Below are 16,675 nucleotides of genomic sequence, written 5' to 3'. Positions count from 1 at the left end.
CATTCCTTCAAAATAAACCAATAAATTGCATTTTCATAGCAAAACAGTGGCAGAGAGCTGCCCTTATTTTATATAGCTCTCAGTGATATCCCATATACTTTGGCACTTGAAATAGTGTTTCACTCTTATGTAGGAAATTTATTTTGGACTAGATCAATTAGGAACTATTCATATAGTTTAAAATTAAGTATCAACTCAGCGAAATTTAATAAAAGTTTGCTAGGTTTTAACTTCCTGGGCTCAGTTCAACAAGCATCTTTTCAATGCCTGTCACGTACCACACAGCCATGTGAGGATACAGAGATAAATCGACTTTCTCCTTGTCCAAGGGAAAGATCTTACAGTGTCTGAATGACGCATGTGAAGTGCTAACAAAGAGACATACATGAACTGTGAAATCTGTTGGAGGACCCATCCCCAAATAAAGGCTCAGGGGAGGCTTGTTGGACTAGGAAAATTAATTCTGAGAGAGTGTTAGCCCATGTGAAGAATGGGCGGCAGTGCTTTTCAGATTGAAAGGAGGATGACAAGATTGGTTTGTAAGATCGGTTTTGTCAAGAAAAGAGAAACTCATTTGTCTTCACTGTATAAGAAAAGCATGGCAGACATAGGAAACTGTAAGCAAGTTTGTGTTTCTAGAGGTTAGGACACCTACTACGCATATATGTACATCACTTTGCTTCTACGGGGAAAGCAGCTGTAAAAGGGCTGACAGTCAAGATATGGGACCCAGTCAGAGGCTCCTTCCAGCTTCCCTGGTGGCTCAGATGGTGAAGAATCTGCCTGCAATGCAGGAGACCCAGGTTCAATCCCTGGGTGGGGAAGATCCCTTGGAGAAGGGAATGGCAACCCACTTCAATAATCTTGCCTGGAAAATTCCATGGATAGAGCAGCCTGGTGGGCTACAGTCTGAGGGATCACAGAGAGTTGGACATGACTGAGCAAGCCCACAACGTGGCACACACAAGGAGGTCCAACAGCTCAGAGTGTGATGAGGAAGTCTTCAAGGAAAGAAGAAAGAGAGCCAGCCATCCCTCCATTTCCCCAGAGTCTTCCAGCACAGGTCAGGGAGAGGAGAACTTTGATGTAAAATCAAGTTGTGCATTTGCTTAATGTTTTAAACTAGATATTCTAATTACTGTGTTGAAATTCAACTTAAACTCTAGGACTTCCATTATCTTAGTAAACAAAAAAAAACCCATAGTCTCTGTCCAATTTTCACTAAATAATTTTAAATGAGCAGTAGGAAGAAAATAAATTGATTTTGTTGTCCCACTGGTTGTGTTTGTTTAATATACTGGTTATATCATAATTCACCAACATTGGACCTATTATAGCAATAATAAATTTAATAGATTAAAATGATGGATTCTATTTAGGAATTTGTTGATATGTGGATGGTAGCAGAACATCCAAGTGGATTTTTCCAATAGTGAAGCAACTGAATGAATTTATAACCTAAATTCATTTTGGTCTAAATTTTGGAGAGAAATTAGGGCTATACTCAAGAAACATTTGTTTCTCTTGAACATTTTTTTTTTCCTTTTAGTCCTTTATGAGTGATGATTACTTCCAAACCAAGATATCTTTATGAACCCACAATTACCGTGGGTTTATCTGTTTCTGTGAAAGCTACAGGTGGCTACCAATAAAAGCTATCTAAAATACTATTTTATCTCAAGAACAGTAACTTCTTATCAACGCTTGATCAATTTTGAATTTCTCAGCAGGCAATTTCCACCAGTTGTCTCTCCATATTTATGTAAACTCATATTTTACCATTTCTACATGGGATGACTCCATCTGAGCCTAACAGAACTCATGTTTCATTTATATTTTTGCTGTTCAACATGTTGAAACATGCTTTCAACAAAATCCCACCTTCAATATCCAGTTAAGACACTCTTTTTTTCTTTCTCACTGAACTATATCTGATTTACAATGTGGTGTTCATTTCTTCTGTACAGAACAGTGACTCAGTTACACATGCACAGTCCTTTTCATGTTCTTTTCTATCCAGGTTTCCCGTAGGATACTGAACATAGTTCCCTGTGCAATGAAGTAGGACTCTGTTGCTTATCCATCCCATATATAATGATTTGCATCTGCTAATCCCAACCTCCCTTTCCTTCCCTCCTCCCCTTGGTAACCACAGTTCTGTTCTCTAAATCTGTGAGTCTGTTTCACAGATATGTTTATTTGTATCTTATTTTAGATTTCACATATAAGTGCTATCATACAGTGTTTGTCTTTCTCTTCATGACTTCACCTAGCATGGTAATCTCTAGATCCAACCAAGTTGCTGAAAATGGCATTATTTCATTTCTTATGATTTAATGATATTTCATTGTATGTGCTGGAGAAGGAAATGGCAACCTACTCCAGTGTTCTTGCCTAGAGAATCCCATGGACAAAGGAGCCTGGCAGGCTACAGCCCACGGGGTCGCAAAGAGTCGGACACGACTGAGCGACTTCACTTCACTTCATTATATATGTTTCCCAGTTGGCTCAGTGGTAAAGGACCTACCTGCCAAACGGGAGTTGCAGGTTCGATCTCTGTGCCAGGAAGATCCCCTGGAGAAGGAAATGGCAACCCACTCCAGGATTCGTGTCTTGGAAATCCCATGGACAGAGGAGCCTGGTGGGCTACAGTCCATGGGGTCATAAAAGTCAGACACAACTTAGTGACTAAACAGTACAACAATATCCCACTGTATGTATATATACAAGGCTTCCCAGCTTGTGTTATTGGTAAAGAACCCACGTGATAATGCAGGAGACATAAGAAATGTGTGTTTGATCCCTGGATTGGGAAGATCGCCTGGAGCAGGGCACGGCAACCCACTCCAGTGTTCTTGTCTAGAGAATTCCTTGGCCATAGGAGCCTGGCGGGGCTACAGTCTATAGGGTCACAAAGAGTCTGCCACTACTGAAACAACTTGACACACATACATGTATACACACACACACACACACACACATATGTATGTATGTATGTGTATATATGTGTGTGTGTGTGTGTGTGTGTGTGTGTGTGTATGCCACATTTTCTTTATCCATGCAGCTGTTGATGGACATTTAGGTTGTTCTCAAGTCTAGGCTATCATAAACAGTGCTGCTATGAACATAAAGGTCTGTCTTTCAAAGCTTTGGTTTTTCCAGTAATCATGTATGGATGTGAGAGTTGGACTATAAAGAAAGCTGAGTGCCAAAGCATTGATGCTTTTGAACTATGCTGTTCACAGTTCACAGTCTTCACAGGAGAAGACTCTTGAGAGTCCTATGGACTGCAAGGAGATCCAACCAGCCCATCCTAAAGGAAATCAGTCCTAAATCTTCATTGGAAGGACTGATGCTGAAGCTGAAACCTCAATACTTTGGCCACGTGATGCGAAGAACTGACTCGTTAGAAAAGACCCTGATGCTGGAAAAGATTGAGGGCAGGAGGAGAAGGGGACGACAGAGGATGAGATGGCTGGATGGCATCACCGACTCAATGGACATGAGTTTGAGTAGACTCTGGGAGTTGGTGATAGACAGGGAGACCTGGCGTGCTTCAGTCCATGGGGTCGCAAAGAGTCGGATGTGACTGAGCCACTGAACTGAACTGCACCAATTTACATCCGTACCAACAGTGTAGGAGGTTTCCTTTTTCTCCACACCCCCTCCAGCATTTGTTATTTGTAGACTTTTTAATAACGGTCATTCTGATTGGTGTGAGATGGTAATTCATTGTATAACATGAATTTCAAGGAGCCCAGCACGCATATAAGATCCCTGAGACTGTAAGCATATTTGTATATCTTCTATGGGAATAATGATCCATGATTTAAATAAGTTTTGATATAGGGTCCATAACACAGAAAATAGCTAAAAACCACTAATTTAACCTAAAATCTGATTCACTTTGCTCTATGTATGCGCCATTTACTGCCCTTTCCAGCATCTGCAATTACTGGAAGACTCTCATCTTCCAGATATTTTGACATGCTCGCTCCTCTAGAGCTGTTCCCACTGATTTCCCCATGGCTAGCTGGCATTTACTCTGGGTCCAGAGTAGCTCTTGTCACAGGCAGGAGAGTTTCAGCTTCCTCATCCCCCACATTGAGCTATAATTTCCTAGACTGACCTGAGATGTGATTTGCCAGACTTTTCTGTTAGCTCAGCACTCCTGATTGTTACCTAATAATGTCTTTGGGTCCCTCTGGAACAATCACATGTTTTTGATGATTGAAAGCTCCCTCACTCCCTGGCATCATTGCATTTGGCCTCTGGTGTGCAGCATGCCAGTCTTCACTGAACTCCTGATTTTCCTCTGCCAGGTCCTGTCCTCCTTTTTTACAAGCACTGTTACTTCATCTTGACTCAGTAATAACAATGATGATGCCGAATAACAAAAGCAAGACTGAGGCGCTTACATGTGCTAGGCAATATACTTAAGGTTTTAAATGTGTTGCCTCATTTCTTTCTGACAACCACTTTATATGGTATACATTTTTAACAAGTGTCTTCAGTTTAATCTGCCTGCAATGCGGGAGACCTGGGTTCAATCCCTGGGTTGGGAAGATCCCCTGGAGAAGGGAAAGGCTACTGACTCCAGTATTCTGGCCTGGAGAATTCCATGGACTATATAGTCCATGTGGTTGCAAAGAGTCAGACACGACTGAGTGACTTTCACTCACACTCTTTTTGAGCAACCACTGTATGGCAGATATTTTGCTATGCTGTCCATATATTAAATGCAATCTTTACAGACATATAAAATGGATATTTTTATCCTCAATTTGTAGAAGAGTGAATTGAGAAAAAAGAGGCTAAGTGGGTCAGTTTATGCAGAAAAGAAACTGATTAAATCTCAGGGTCTGCATTCCCATTTCACGGTATTATTATTGCGTTTTAGTGGCTCAGTTGTGTCCAACACTTTGTGACCCCATGAACTGCAGCACACCAGGCTTCCCTGTCCTTCACTATCTCTCAGTGTTTGCTCAAACTCATGTCCATCGAGTCGGTGATGCCATCCAACCATCTCATCCTCTGTCGTCCCCTTCTCCTCCTGCCCTCAATCTTTCCCAGCATCAGGGTCTTTTCAAATGAGTCAGCTCTTCGCATCAGGTGGCCAAAATATTGGAGTTTCAGCTTCAGCATCAGTCCTTCTAAAGAATATTCAGGACTGACTTCCTTTAGGATTGACTGGTTTGACCTCCTTGCAGTCCAAGGGACTCTCAAGAGTCTTCTCCAGCACCACAGTTTGAGAGCATCATTTCCTTGGTGCTCAGTCTTCTTTGCAATAAGGAGTTTATGATTTGAACTACAGTCAGCACTCAGTCTTGTTTTTGCTGACTGTATAGACCTTCTCCATCTTCAGTTGCAAGGAATATAATCAATCTTGTTTTGATATTGACCTTCAGGTGATGTTCATGTTTCCTATGACCAGTGCATTCTTTTGGAAAAACTCTGTTAGCCTTTGCCCTGCTTCATTTTGTACTCCAAGCCCAAATTTGCCCGTTACTTATCTCTTGACTTCCTACTTTTGAACTCCTGTCTCCTATGAAGAAAAGGACCTTTTTTTTTTTTTTTTTTTATGTTTGTTCTAGAAGGTCATATAGGCCTGCATAGAACTGTACAACTTCAGCTTCTTCAGCATTAGTGGTTAGGGCATAGACTTGGATTACTATGATATTGAATAGCTTTTCTTGGAAGTGAACAGAGATCATTCTGTCATTTTTGAGACTGCACTCAAGTACTGCATTTTGGACTTTTTGTTGACTATGAGGGCTACTCCATTTCTTTTAAGGGATTCTTACCCACAGTAGTAGATATAATGGTTATTGGAATTAAATTTGCCCATTCCTATCCATTTTAGTTCTCTGATCCCTAAAATGTCAATGATCACTCTTGCCATCTCCTGTTGGACCACTTCCAATTTGCCTTGATATCATGGACCTAATATTTCAGGTTCCTATGCAATATTGTATTCATTTCACATGCTAGCAAAGTTATGCTCAAAATTCTCCGAGCTAGACTTCAACAATATATGAACCAAGAACTTCCAGATGTTCAAGCTGGATTTAGAAAAGGCAGAAGAACCAGAGACCAAATTGCCAACATGTGCTGGATTATAGAAGAAGCAAGAGAATTCAAGAAAAACATCTACTTCTGCTTTGTTGACTATGCTAAAGTCTTTGACTGAGGGGATCACAGCAAACTGTGGAAAATTCTTCGAGATAGGAATACCAGACCACCACCTGCCTGCCTTCTGAGAAATCTGTATGCAAGTCAAGAAGCAACAGTTAGAATCAGACTTGGAACAATGAACTGGTTCCAAACTGGGAAAAAAAACATGTCAATGCTATATACTGTCATCCTGCTTATTGAACTAATATACAGAGTACATCATTCAAAATGCCAGGCTGCATGAAACAAAGCTAGAATCAAGATTGCCATGAGAAATATCAATAATCTCAAATCTCAAATAATCTCAAAAATCTCAAATGACACCACCCTTATGACAGCAAGTGAAGAGGAACTAAAAAGAGCCTCTTGATGAAGGTGAAAGAGGAGAGTGGTTTTGACATTAAAACTTAATATTAATTTAAAACTCAACATTCAAAAGATGAAGATCATGGCATCTGGTCCCATCACTTCATGGCAAATAGATGGGGAAACAATGGAAGCAGTGACAGACTATTTTCTTGGGCTCCAAAGTCACTGCAGATGGTGACTGCAGCCATGAAATTAAAAGACGCTTGCTCTATGGAAGAAAAGCTATGACCAATATAGACAGCATATTAAAAAGCAAAGACATTACTTTGCCAGCAAAGGCCCACCTAGTCAAGGCTATGGTTTTTCCAGTAGTCATGTATGGATGTGAGAGTTGGACTATAAAGAAAGCTGAGTGCTGAAGAATTGATGCTCTTGAACTGTGGTATGGGGGAAGACTTAAGAGTCCCTTGGACTTCAAGGAGATCCAACCAGTCCATCCTAAAGGAAATCAGTCCTGGGTGTTCATTGGAAGGACTGATGTTGAAGCTGAAACTCCAATACTTTGGCCACTGATGGCGAAGAACTGATTCATTTGAAAATACCCTGATGCTGGGAAAGATTGGAGGCAGGAGGAGAAGGGGACAACAGAGGATGAGATGGTTGGATGGCAACACCAACTCAATGGACATGAGTTTGAGCAAGTTCCAGGAGATGGTGAAGGACAGGGAAGACTGTTGTGCTGCAGTCCATGGGGTCACAAAGAACTGGACACAATTGAGGGAATAAACAACACCCTCCTTTATGGTCTAACTCTCACATCCGTAGATGCCTGATGTCAAAACCATAAGTTTGACTATATGGACCTTTGTCAGCAAAGTGATGTCCTGGTCTCTTCCTAAGACCCCTGACTCACTCTTCCACTAGAACCTATGACTTCAGTGGATGAGTCTAGTCCAGGCTCTCATTTCTGCCTTACTGAATTGTGTCTGGATATGATATTCATGCATGGGGTCAATGGCTATAATATTGTTCATAGATTGTGTGTGTTCTTCAGGTACTTTGATGTTCATTTGTTCACTTTTCCTCTCATCTACTATTTATTGGGTGCTCACTTTACGTTCAGTGTTGTGCAAGTACTAGGGAATTGAGACCGGAAAAGCACAGCTTGGAGACAGACATACAACCCACTATGATGGTCTCACAACAGCTGTAATGAAGGAGAGGGGCCTGAATTTGTGAGTTGGGGCCACAGTCAGGAGCTAGTGCTTGAATTGGATCATAAAGGGTGATCCAGAGGAGGCACTTCAGTCAGAAGCAAGAGAATTTGGAAGGAGTATACGGCAAGTTCGAGGAGTCACAATGAATTCAGTGAGTGTTGGGATGGAAGCAGGAGATGAAAGAGGCGGCGTAGGAGGTCAGGAAGGGATCACTACGGACCCTGCATATCCTGCTGAAAAGTGAGGGTTCAAATGAATGTGGATGTAATCTGCCATTCCTCCACCGTGTACTGATAGAATTTATATTGGTAGACAGTAGAAACCACATTTTATAATTTCAGAGAGATATCTCCTGTACTAAGTTGTGTGCTAAGTCGTTTCAGTCATGTCTGACTCTTTGCGACCCTATGGACTGTAGCCCGCCAGGCTCCTGTGTCCATGGGGATTCTCCAGGAAAGAACACTGGAGTGGGTTGCCATGCCCTCCTCCAGGGGGTCTTCCCGACCCAGGGATCAAACCTGCGTCTCTTATGTCTCCTGCATTGGCAGGTGGGTTCTTTACCACTAGCATCACCTAAGTTAACATAACTTGTATAATGGAGTCCCGGTTGTTGAGTGGGGATTTATAATCTCCTCATATGTACTCATTTAGCAAAAACCCAAAGAGAGAACACTATAACCTATACTGTCGTGTTTAAAATAGTCTTTAATTCTTTCTCTCTTTCTGGTCAGCCTGAAACACTGAAAGGTAGCCAGCTTGAGAGACCAGCCTGAAAGGCTTCCTGATTCTAAACATGTGTGGATTCAGGGGTTAGTGCACATTGCAAGTACCTCTCTGCTCTGGAAATTTACCTCCTGTGATTCATTTGATCTTCTCTCATACATGCAATCTGCTGACTTGCTTCTTTACATTATTTCTGATTACAGTTTTGGAAATAGCTTAGAAAGTAACAGTTACTCAGAGAAAGGACTAAGGGACTTATGTTTCCTAATCAAACCTGATGGGCTTCCCTGGAGGCTCAGTGGTAAAGAATCCACCTGCCAATTCAGGAGATACAGGTTCGATCCCTGGGTTGGGAAGATCCCTTGGGGAAGGAAATGGCAGCCCACTCCAGTATTCTTGCCTGGAAAATCCCATCGTCAGAGGAGTCTGGCAGGCTATAGGCCATGGGGTCACAAGATTCAGACATGACGGAGAGACTAAACAACAACAACAGATCACATCTGATGGCTGCAAAGTCTTGTTGTATTAGGTGTTCATTGAAAGAAATATCTGCATTTTCTCACTTTTGCATGTTTTAGTTTGTCTTAAAATTCCCTCAGTGCAAGTCTTTCAACAGGCCAGGGCATCACTCTTTATCTGATTTTCCATCTTCTCTGCAGGTGCCTAAACCCTGCCAAAGGCGGTAGAAGACATCGTGACTTAGGAGACAAAAGAAAGCATGAACTCAAGCTTTCTAATGCATCTCCCCTCGTACCCCAGCTGTGGAGCCTGAGAATGGGGAATTTATTCTTTGGAGTAAATGAATGTAAAATGCTGTTTTGCTTTCAATGTGGTTCCTCCTCTTCGAGCTCATTATTTCTTTACACACATCTAAATACGACTTGATAATTTCACCTTCTTATGCAACTCAAATATAAGAAAAAAAGGTGCTTGGGGTGCTCCAGAGTGTTTGATCCCAAATTGTAATGTGGTCTCATGCCTCCTCTTGCTCTGGGATGAGATAAAAGGAAACAAGCTGTTTTGTTGTTAAAGATCAAGATGGTCTGAATGGCGATTCGGGACATAACCATGATCACTATGGGGAAAGGAGAGGCTGTGTGATGTTTTCCTATTAGGCACAGTATGTCAGATTTCTGTAACTGTCAGAAAGGGTATTTCATTTCATGCCCAACTGTGATTTCTTTGTTGCTGTTGCCAGTTTTAAATTCCTGGCATCATCCTCAGTAAAACCGAATGAGGGCTGCTGTGAGCAGTCCTTTCCAATGGTAAGAGAATAGCTCATATTTTAGATTCTTATTATGTCCCTGTCCTGTTCTTCCCAAGAATTAACTTTACTCGTTATCCTCACAGTACTGATGTGAGATAGAAGGTGTTAATTCCATTTTACAGATGAGAAAACTGAGACACAGGGAGTCTAAGTAACTTACCCAGGTTACATTGCTTGTACATGTTAGTGGAGGTGGAATTTAAACCCAAATAACCTTGCCAGGAATAGAGTGAGGTAAGAGAGGTGCCCAGGCACAAAATTTAAAGAAGCAGTCCTTCTCAGTCTTCTGCATGTGCAGGATTCAAACTTGAGAGTGAGTGCCTCCTTAGATCATGTGTCCAAGGCACTTTGCTGCTTGCCACACTTCAGCCTCAGCCTTGTAAATAACCTTGGTTATTTACAAGGAGCCTGGGTAGCCTGTTAACCTTCATACCTCCTGTCTCTCTGCTCCTGACCCTTATGGATTAGAGTCAGACTTCAAAGAAGAAGTAGATAGAAGAGCCTGAAAAGGGGTCTATAGGTGCACAACAGACCAGCAAGATAAAGCCCAAAGTAGGCATCTTTCTTTAGATATCTCCCTTCCTCTTGACTGGGCATTAATTTCTTGAACTGTGCTCCCTGCCATTCTTCTCTGTTAAGGCTTTGTCTCACCCCAACCTTCTCCAGTGCAGAAAGGAATAAAGATACTCTTTACTTGCGAGGTAAATCTCTGATCCCATAGAGAAAGCATTAGAACAGCACCACAGCATATGTATCCTCAGTCAGACTCGCCTGCCCCCAAATACCTTTTATCATCTTGTCAAGTCCAGACACGCTCCAAGGTATGTGTTGGGGTCAAAGATAATCCAAGAACACATACCTAGAAGGAATCTCAAGACCTTAGAACAGGATCCAGTGAGGAGAAATTAAATTGTCTTTGAGAAAAGGGAAGGGTGCGCAGGGTAAGAGTGAGAACTCACCTCCTCCCTAAACCCTGTACTCTTGAAAATCCTTCACTACATGGCGTAGGTTTCGAAAGATACCAGATTTTTCAGTTAGCTGACAACTGGTGATGTAATCAGTGTATCATTAGAACAAAGAGCGCCTTCTGTTCAGTCCTATAGAACCCACGACTTAGGGAAACCACTGGGACTAGAGGCTGAGAATGGGGAAACTATCTCTGGCTCTCTTCAGTGATGGACCGACCTACCCCATGACTCAACAGGCCATAGAAGAAGCACCTGTGAGTTATTATGAACACATGTGGAGGGCCAGAAGTAGCTGGGGTCTGAATTGCAACAAAGGAAGGTGCATGTCATAATCCGGTAGCTTTTGAAAGCTTCTCAGCATCACACTAGAAAGTTCCTGGTAGTTCTTCTACACACATTTTTACCAGTGAATTCCCAGCAGACGGGTTGATGATGGCTTCTCCTCTCTTATAGACTTCATGCCAACAAAGCCAGATGGGAAGGACCTCACCAAATGACATCATGCCAACAGAGCCAAATTGGAAGACTTCACCATGTGAGCAAGGCCAGAAGCGCTAAGCCAGAAAAAGAACTGCACTGTGAACAAGTGTCACTTGCCTCTTTGATCAGATTCATGAATCTGGGCCCAAGGCGCCACGGCTTGTGTCGGTGGCACTGCAGGGAGCTGACGGCCAGCTGGGAAGCCCGGTGGGAGGCAATGGCCACCGTGTAGACAGCGTCATACATCAGAGCAGCTTCAGTCTGCGGAGGAAAGCATAAGCCACATCTTCAGCTCCACTTTTGCTCCCTTCCCTTTACCTGCGGCATGACTCTGCCCACTTCCTCATCTCCTATTTGTCTGATCTCAACGACCATTTATTCTCCAGCTGAACACCTTTCCTTCTCCCATAGCTATTTTCCTCTAAAATAATATCTTTGTACCCCAGAGTAAATTGTAGTCATGGCTCTGCTTCATTTCAAGTTCTTTAAAAAAGAAAAAAGGAGAAGAAGAAAAGAAAAAAGCAACTTGGATCAGCCACAAAAGACTTGATTCAGAGAACCAGTATGTTTGGAGTGTCCTTTGTTAAACCCAGTGTTAAGATCAACTATCAATGCATTGAATTAGAAGCTCAATATTTCAATATCAGATTTTGTCTTTCAGTGTTTACCTATCTCTTGTCTATTTACTTGATTATATTTTGTAGAAAGAGAGTGCTGTGAGCAAAATTAACATGTGATTTCTAGATAAAGATACTGATATTGGGCACTTCCATTGACCAGAGTCAACAAGGCTGTAGTCATAGAATGAAATTCAATAGCAGATTTGAAGAAACTCTCAGAAGAACAGACCTCTGCAGCTTGCTCAGAAAACATGTGTTCTTGTTAGCACTTGCTTTCCTGATAGAAATTGGAACTAGCCATTCCTTTGGGGCCAGGGCGTTGGCTATGTCATTCTTAGACTCATGAGATTTCTCTCATTTTCAAAATTTCACATAATACTCTCAGTATTTTCTGAAGTACTGCCCGGTGCTTTTTTTTTAAGGATAAAATCATATAATACCTTTGCATTTTACTTGAGGATTTTCATAGAAACTTCAAATATACTAGTTCATCTGAAATTCTCACCAACCCCACAAAATAAACAGAACACATGAATCAAGCTATTATTATTTAGGAAACTGACCTCCAGGCAGTATATTGATTTGTGTAGGGTCATACAGATAACCAGTAATTTGTATAGTTAAACCAAAAATCTAGGTCATAGAATGAAGACTATGATGTAGTTTTCCAAAATAAGATGATTTATTCAGCATATATTTATTCATCATTTATTGAAAATGTCTTGATGGAGGTAGAAAGAGAAACTAAAGGGAATTACATCTTGTATTCTATCAGTCTTTGAGTCCAGAGAATATGTCTACTTTGAATACTTATTATTCTGAGCAATCTCTATCATTGCATTTTTCATATAATATATTAATCTTTTTATATCTCTTTCTCGATAAAAGTGGTCAACTTCATTTTTCAGTGGCTAGCACAGTTCTTGACACATGAAAGTTGTTTAAAAAATGTTAGATGAAGGAATTAATGTTATTTCATGCTTAAAATAATTTTTTGTGAAAACTGTATAATTCCAAGGTTTTATGATGTATTTCTAAGATTAATTGCTTCACTCACACTTAATATGAGTGATATGTAGAAGCCGTGATGGTGATAATTGTTAAAGCTTAAAAATATTCTGATCATTTCAGTTCAAGGCTGATATAATCAATTTTACAGATCAGAAAACTGAAGTTCAGGGAAATTAAGTGATTAGTCTAAGGCCTATCGATTGACAGAATGGGCCTTTTTAAAAGGCAGTCTATTGTAATAGCTGACATTTATAGAGCATTTATATGTCAGGGCTTCCCAAGTGGCTCAGCAGTAAAGAATATGCCTGTAATGCAGGAGGTTCAGGAGATATGGGTTTGATCCCTGGGTGGGGAAGATCCCCTAGAGGAAGAAATGACAGCCCGCTCCAGTATTCTTGCCGGGAAAATCCCATGGACAGAGGAGCCTGGCAGGCTAGCTACAATCCGTAGGGTCACAAAGAGTTGGACACAACTGAGCATGCACATACATTGGTTTATATGTCAGGTACTCTTCCAAATATTTTGCAGTCATTGTGTCTTCACCATAATTTCTACTCCTTTATGGATGAAGAATTGACACAGTTACATGTTGTCCCCAAACTAATGATGAGAAAGCTAAGATTCAAACACAGGAAGCTGGTGCTCGGGTTTATGGTCTCAACCACAAAGCTGAGTTGCATCTAAACCAAGTATTTGTAAGGTGATTTAATGGTTTAAATAATAGGTCAACATGATCAATATCCATTGGCGATTAACTACGTTCTAGACACTATAAGCATTTTACATGTTATCTCCTTTAATTACTGAAATTAAACCTTCCAAGTAGGTATTTTCCCCATTTTGAAAGTCAAGAGTGAAAGTGTTAGTCGCTTAATCATGTCCAATTCTTTGTCACGCCATGAACTGTAGTCCACCAAGCTCCTCTGTCCATGGAATTCTCCACATAAGAAGACTGAAGTGAGCCAAAAGAAAAAAAAGAAAAGACTGGAATGGGTAGCCATTTCCTTCTCCAGGAGATTTTCCAGACCCAGGGATCAAGCCCATGTCTTCTGCAGTGGCAGGCAGATTCTTTACCATTTGAGCCACCAGGGAAACCCAAATACAGACAGAGAAATTGAGGCTTGAATGTACCAGACATAACTTTAATAACAAGTTGCCTAAAGTTATATAGCCAGTAAGGGAAGGAGCAAGGATTTCATCTTGGGATGAATGCTGAGTTCAGAGGGTATGCTCTCAACTACCATGCTATGGGGACCTGGGACTTTTGGGCCTTGGAATGTAGCTTTTTAAAATATACATTTGTTTGTATATTCACTAATTGGCGATTGATGATTGATTTGATAGAGAAGCGTGAGGAGAGGAATTCCAATGGTTGAACTTTTCTATACACTTAACTTAGTCACTCGGATTTCAAGTTTCTTTGTCAAGGTTGTCTCTATACTGAGCTAAGTAATAACAAGATTCAAAACTATAGGCCAGATTGGTGCTTTCCAAATTCAAAGAAGAAAATCATTTATTCTAAAATTATGCTTCCCCTTTTATACAATGTTTTCTTAGATTGAGAAGACATTTAAGTACTTTATAGCACAAATAAACTAGCACTGAATTTCCTCCCCTTTTCAGTTTTATGCTAGAGGCCTGCTTACCAAACAGCAACTCTCAAGCCATTTTAAGTAAATATATACAAAAAAAATGGCCAGTGTTTCAAATTTTATTCTTCCAAATGTGCTTGTTTTCACATTCTATTTACACATAAAGCTTAGAAGACACCACATGCTCAGTGCCTCTAAAAGAATATTTTTACAGCACGTGGATCACAAAACAGGCACATTGAAAGTGGGCTTCTACAATGAGGTGCCATTACACGCCAGTCAGGCTGGCTGCTATCCAAAAGTCTATAAGCAATAAATGCTGGAGAGGTTGTGGAGAAAAGGAACCCTCTTACACTGTTGGTGGGAATGCAAACTAGTACAGCCACTACGGAGAGCAGTGTGGACATTCCTTAAAAAACTGGAAATAGAACTGCCATATGACCCAGCAATCCCACTCCTGGGAATACACACCGAGGAAACCAGATCTGAAAGAGACATGTGTACCCCAATGTTCATCACAGCACTGTTTATAATAGCCAGGACATGGAAGCAACCTAGATTCCCATCAGCAGATGAATGGATAAGGAAGCTATGGTACATATATATAATGGAATATTACTCAGCCATTAAAAAGAACACATTTGAATCAGTTCTAATGAGATGGATGAAACTGGAGCTCATTATACAGAGTGAAGTAAGCCAGAAAGATAAAGACCAATACAGTATACTAATGCATATATACGGAATTTAAAAAGATGGTAACGATAACCCTATATGCAAAACAGAAAAAGAGACACAAACGTACAGAACAGATTTTTGGACTCTATGGGAGAAGGCGAGGGTGGGATGTTCTGAGAGAATAGCATTGAAACAAGTATACTATCAAGGGTGAAACATATCACCAGACCAGGTTGGACGCATGAGACAAGTGCTTAGGGCTGGTGCACTGGGAAGACCCAGAGGGATGGGATGGAAAGGGAGGCGGGAGGGGGGATCAGGATGGGCAACACATGTAAATCCATGGCCGATTCATGTCAGTGTATGGCAAAAACCACTACAATAAAGAAAAAAATAATAATAAATAAAGACCTGTTCTGCCAGTTTTCTCCTAAAAAAAAAAAAAATAAAGTGGGCTTCTTTGCAGTACACAGTATTTTGGTGATTATAATGATGTGTAATAAAGGATTGACTCAGAGGACTTAGGGTGCTCAAACCCTTCAAATTCCAAAGAAAGGACTCATCTTTGACTGACTTCTGGGAGATTGCCTCTTTAGAATATTCTGCCTAATCAGAGCGTCTTTGCATCACTGGGGTCGTGGGTTATGCAAATAGTTTATGCTAACAGTGTGACTCATGGTGATTGCTTATTTTTGTTCACTTGGTGCTCTGGACCTTGTCACATCAGTTTGACCTCTGGAGTGGCTGGAGACTAACTGAAGCCAGCTAGGTAGGTGCTCTTTGCCTAACCCCCCATAAAATCCCTGGACACTGAGGCTCAGATGAGCTTCCCTGGTTGGCAACATGTGATACATTTTGTCACACATCTTTGCTGATGTGTGCACTGTCAATTCAGACTTGGTCTTTGTGACTTTTGTTGATGTTAAACTGTATCCTTTTTCTGTAACAAATTGTAATTATGAATATAACACCTTTTCTGATTTCTGAGTCTTCCTAAATGAAAGTGAAAGTTGCTCAGTCGTGTCCGACTCTTTGTGACCCTAGGGACTATACAGTCCATGAAATTCTCCAGGAGAGAATACTGGAGTGGGTAGCCTCTCCCTTCTCCAGGGGATCTTCCCAACCCAGGGACCGAACCCAGGTCTCCCGCTTTGCTGGTGGATTCTTTACCATCTGAGTCACCAGGGAAGCTCTTGGGGACCCCAATAAAGTGGTCTTGGGGACTCCAATACAAACCAATGAGATGCTATGTCACCTTAGGGATGAGAGCTAAAAGCCTGAGACAGCCTTACGGAGTCTCCACATTTTGCTCCCTGCCCGGCATGTTGCTGTTGTTGGAAAAACCTAGAGGAGATCAAGGTACTGAAGGGAGACCCACCCAGTCTTTAGAGAGCAAATATGTGAAATGTACGGATTTTCCATCTTCTCTCCAAATTTGGAAACATTCACATTACCCTGATATGGATAAACAAGTCGTTTCTCTAACAGCGAAATGCTTTCAAATAGTACCTCATCCCCCTCATTTCCTAGTTTCGTCTATTAAAATGTTAATATCTCACCCACACATACAGCTAACAGCAATTTGCCTCTTAGTATGAATTAGCTGGTCCTTCTTTTTTCTGAGACACGCCCCTTG

At 41.2% G+C, this 16,675-nt stretch overlaps 1 protein-coding gene across 9 annotated transcripts in view; it reads right to left on the bottom strand.

The window, feature by feature from the left end:
• GRIK1 (glutamate ionotropic receptor kainate type subunit 1) overlaps nt 1–16,675 on the bottom strand; it is a 442,037-nt gene that overhangs the window by 97,597 nt on the left and 327,765 nt on the right. For all 9 annotated transcript variants that reach the window (XM_061133910.1, XM_061133912.1, XM_061133911.1 and 6 more), the window contains one exon: nt 11,256–11,399. In XM_061133910.1, coding sequence (XP_060989893.1) covers nt 11,256–11,399 — 144 coding nt within the window. The remainder of the gene's footprint in view (nt 1–11,255; nt 11,400–16,675) is intronic.

This window comes from Dama dama, chromosome 31, assembly GCF_033118175.1.
Source record: "Dama dama isolate Ldn47 chromosome 31, ASM3311817v1, whole genome shotgun sequence".
Classification (NCBI taxonomy): Eukaryota; Metazoa; Chordata; class Mammalia; order Artiodactyla; family Cervidae; genus Dama; species Dama dama.
This window is presented reverse-complemented; position numbering and strand designations above follow the sequence as displayed.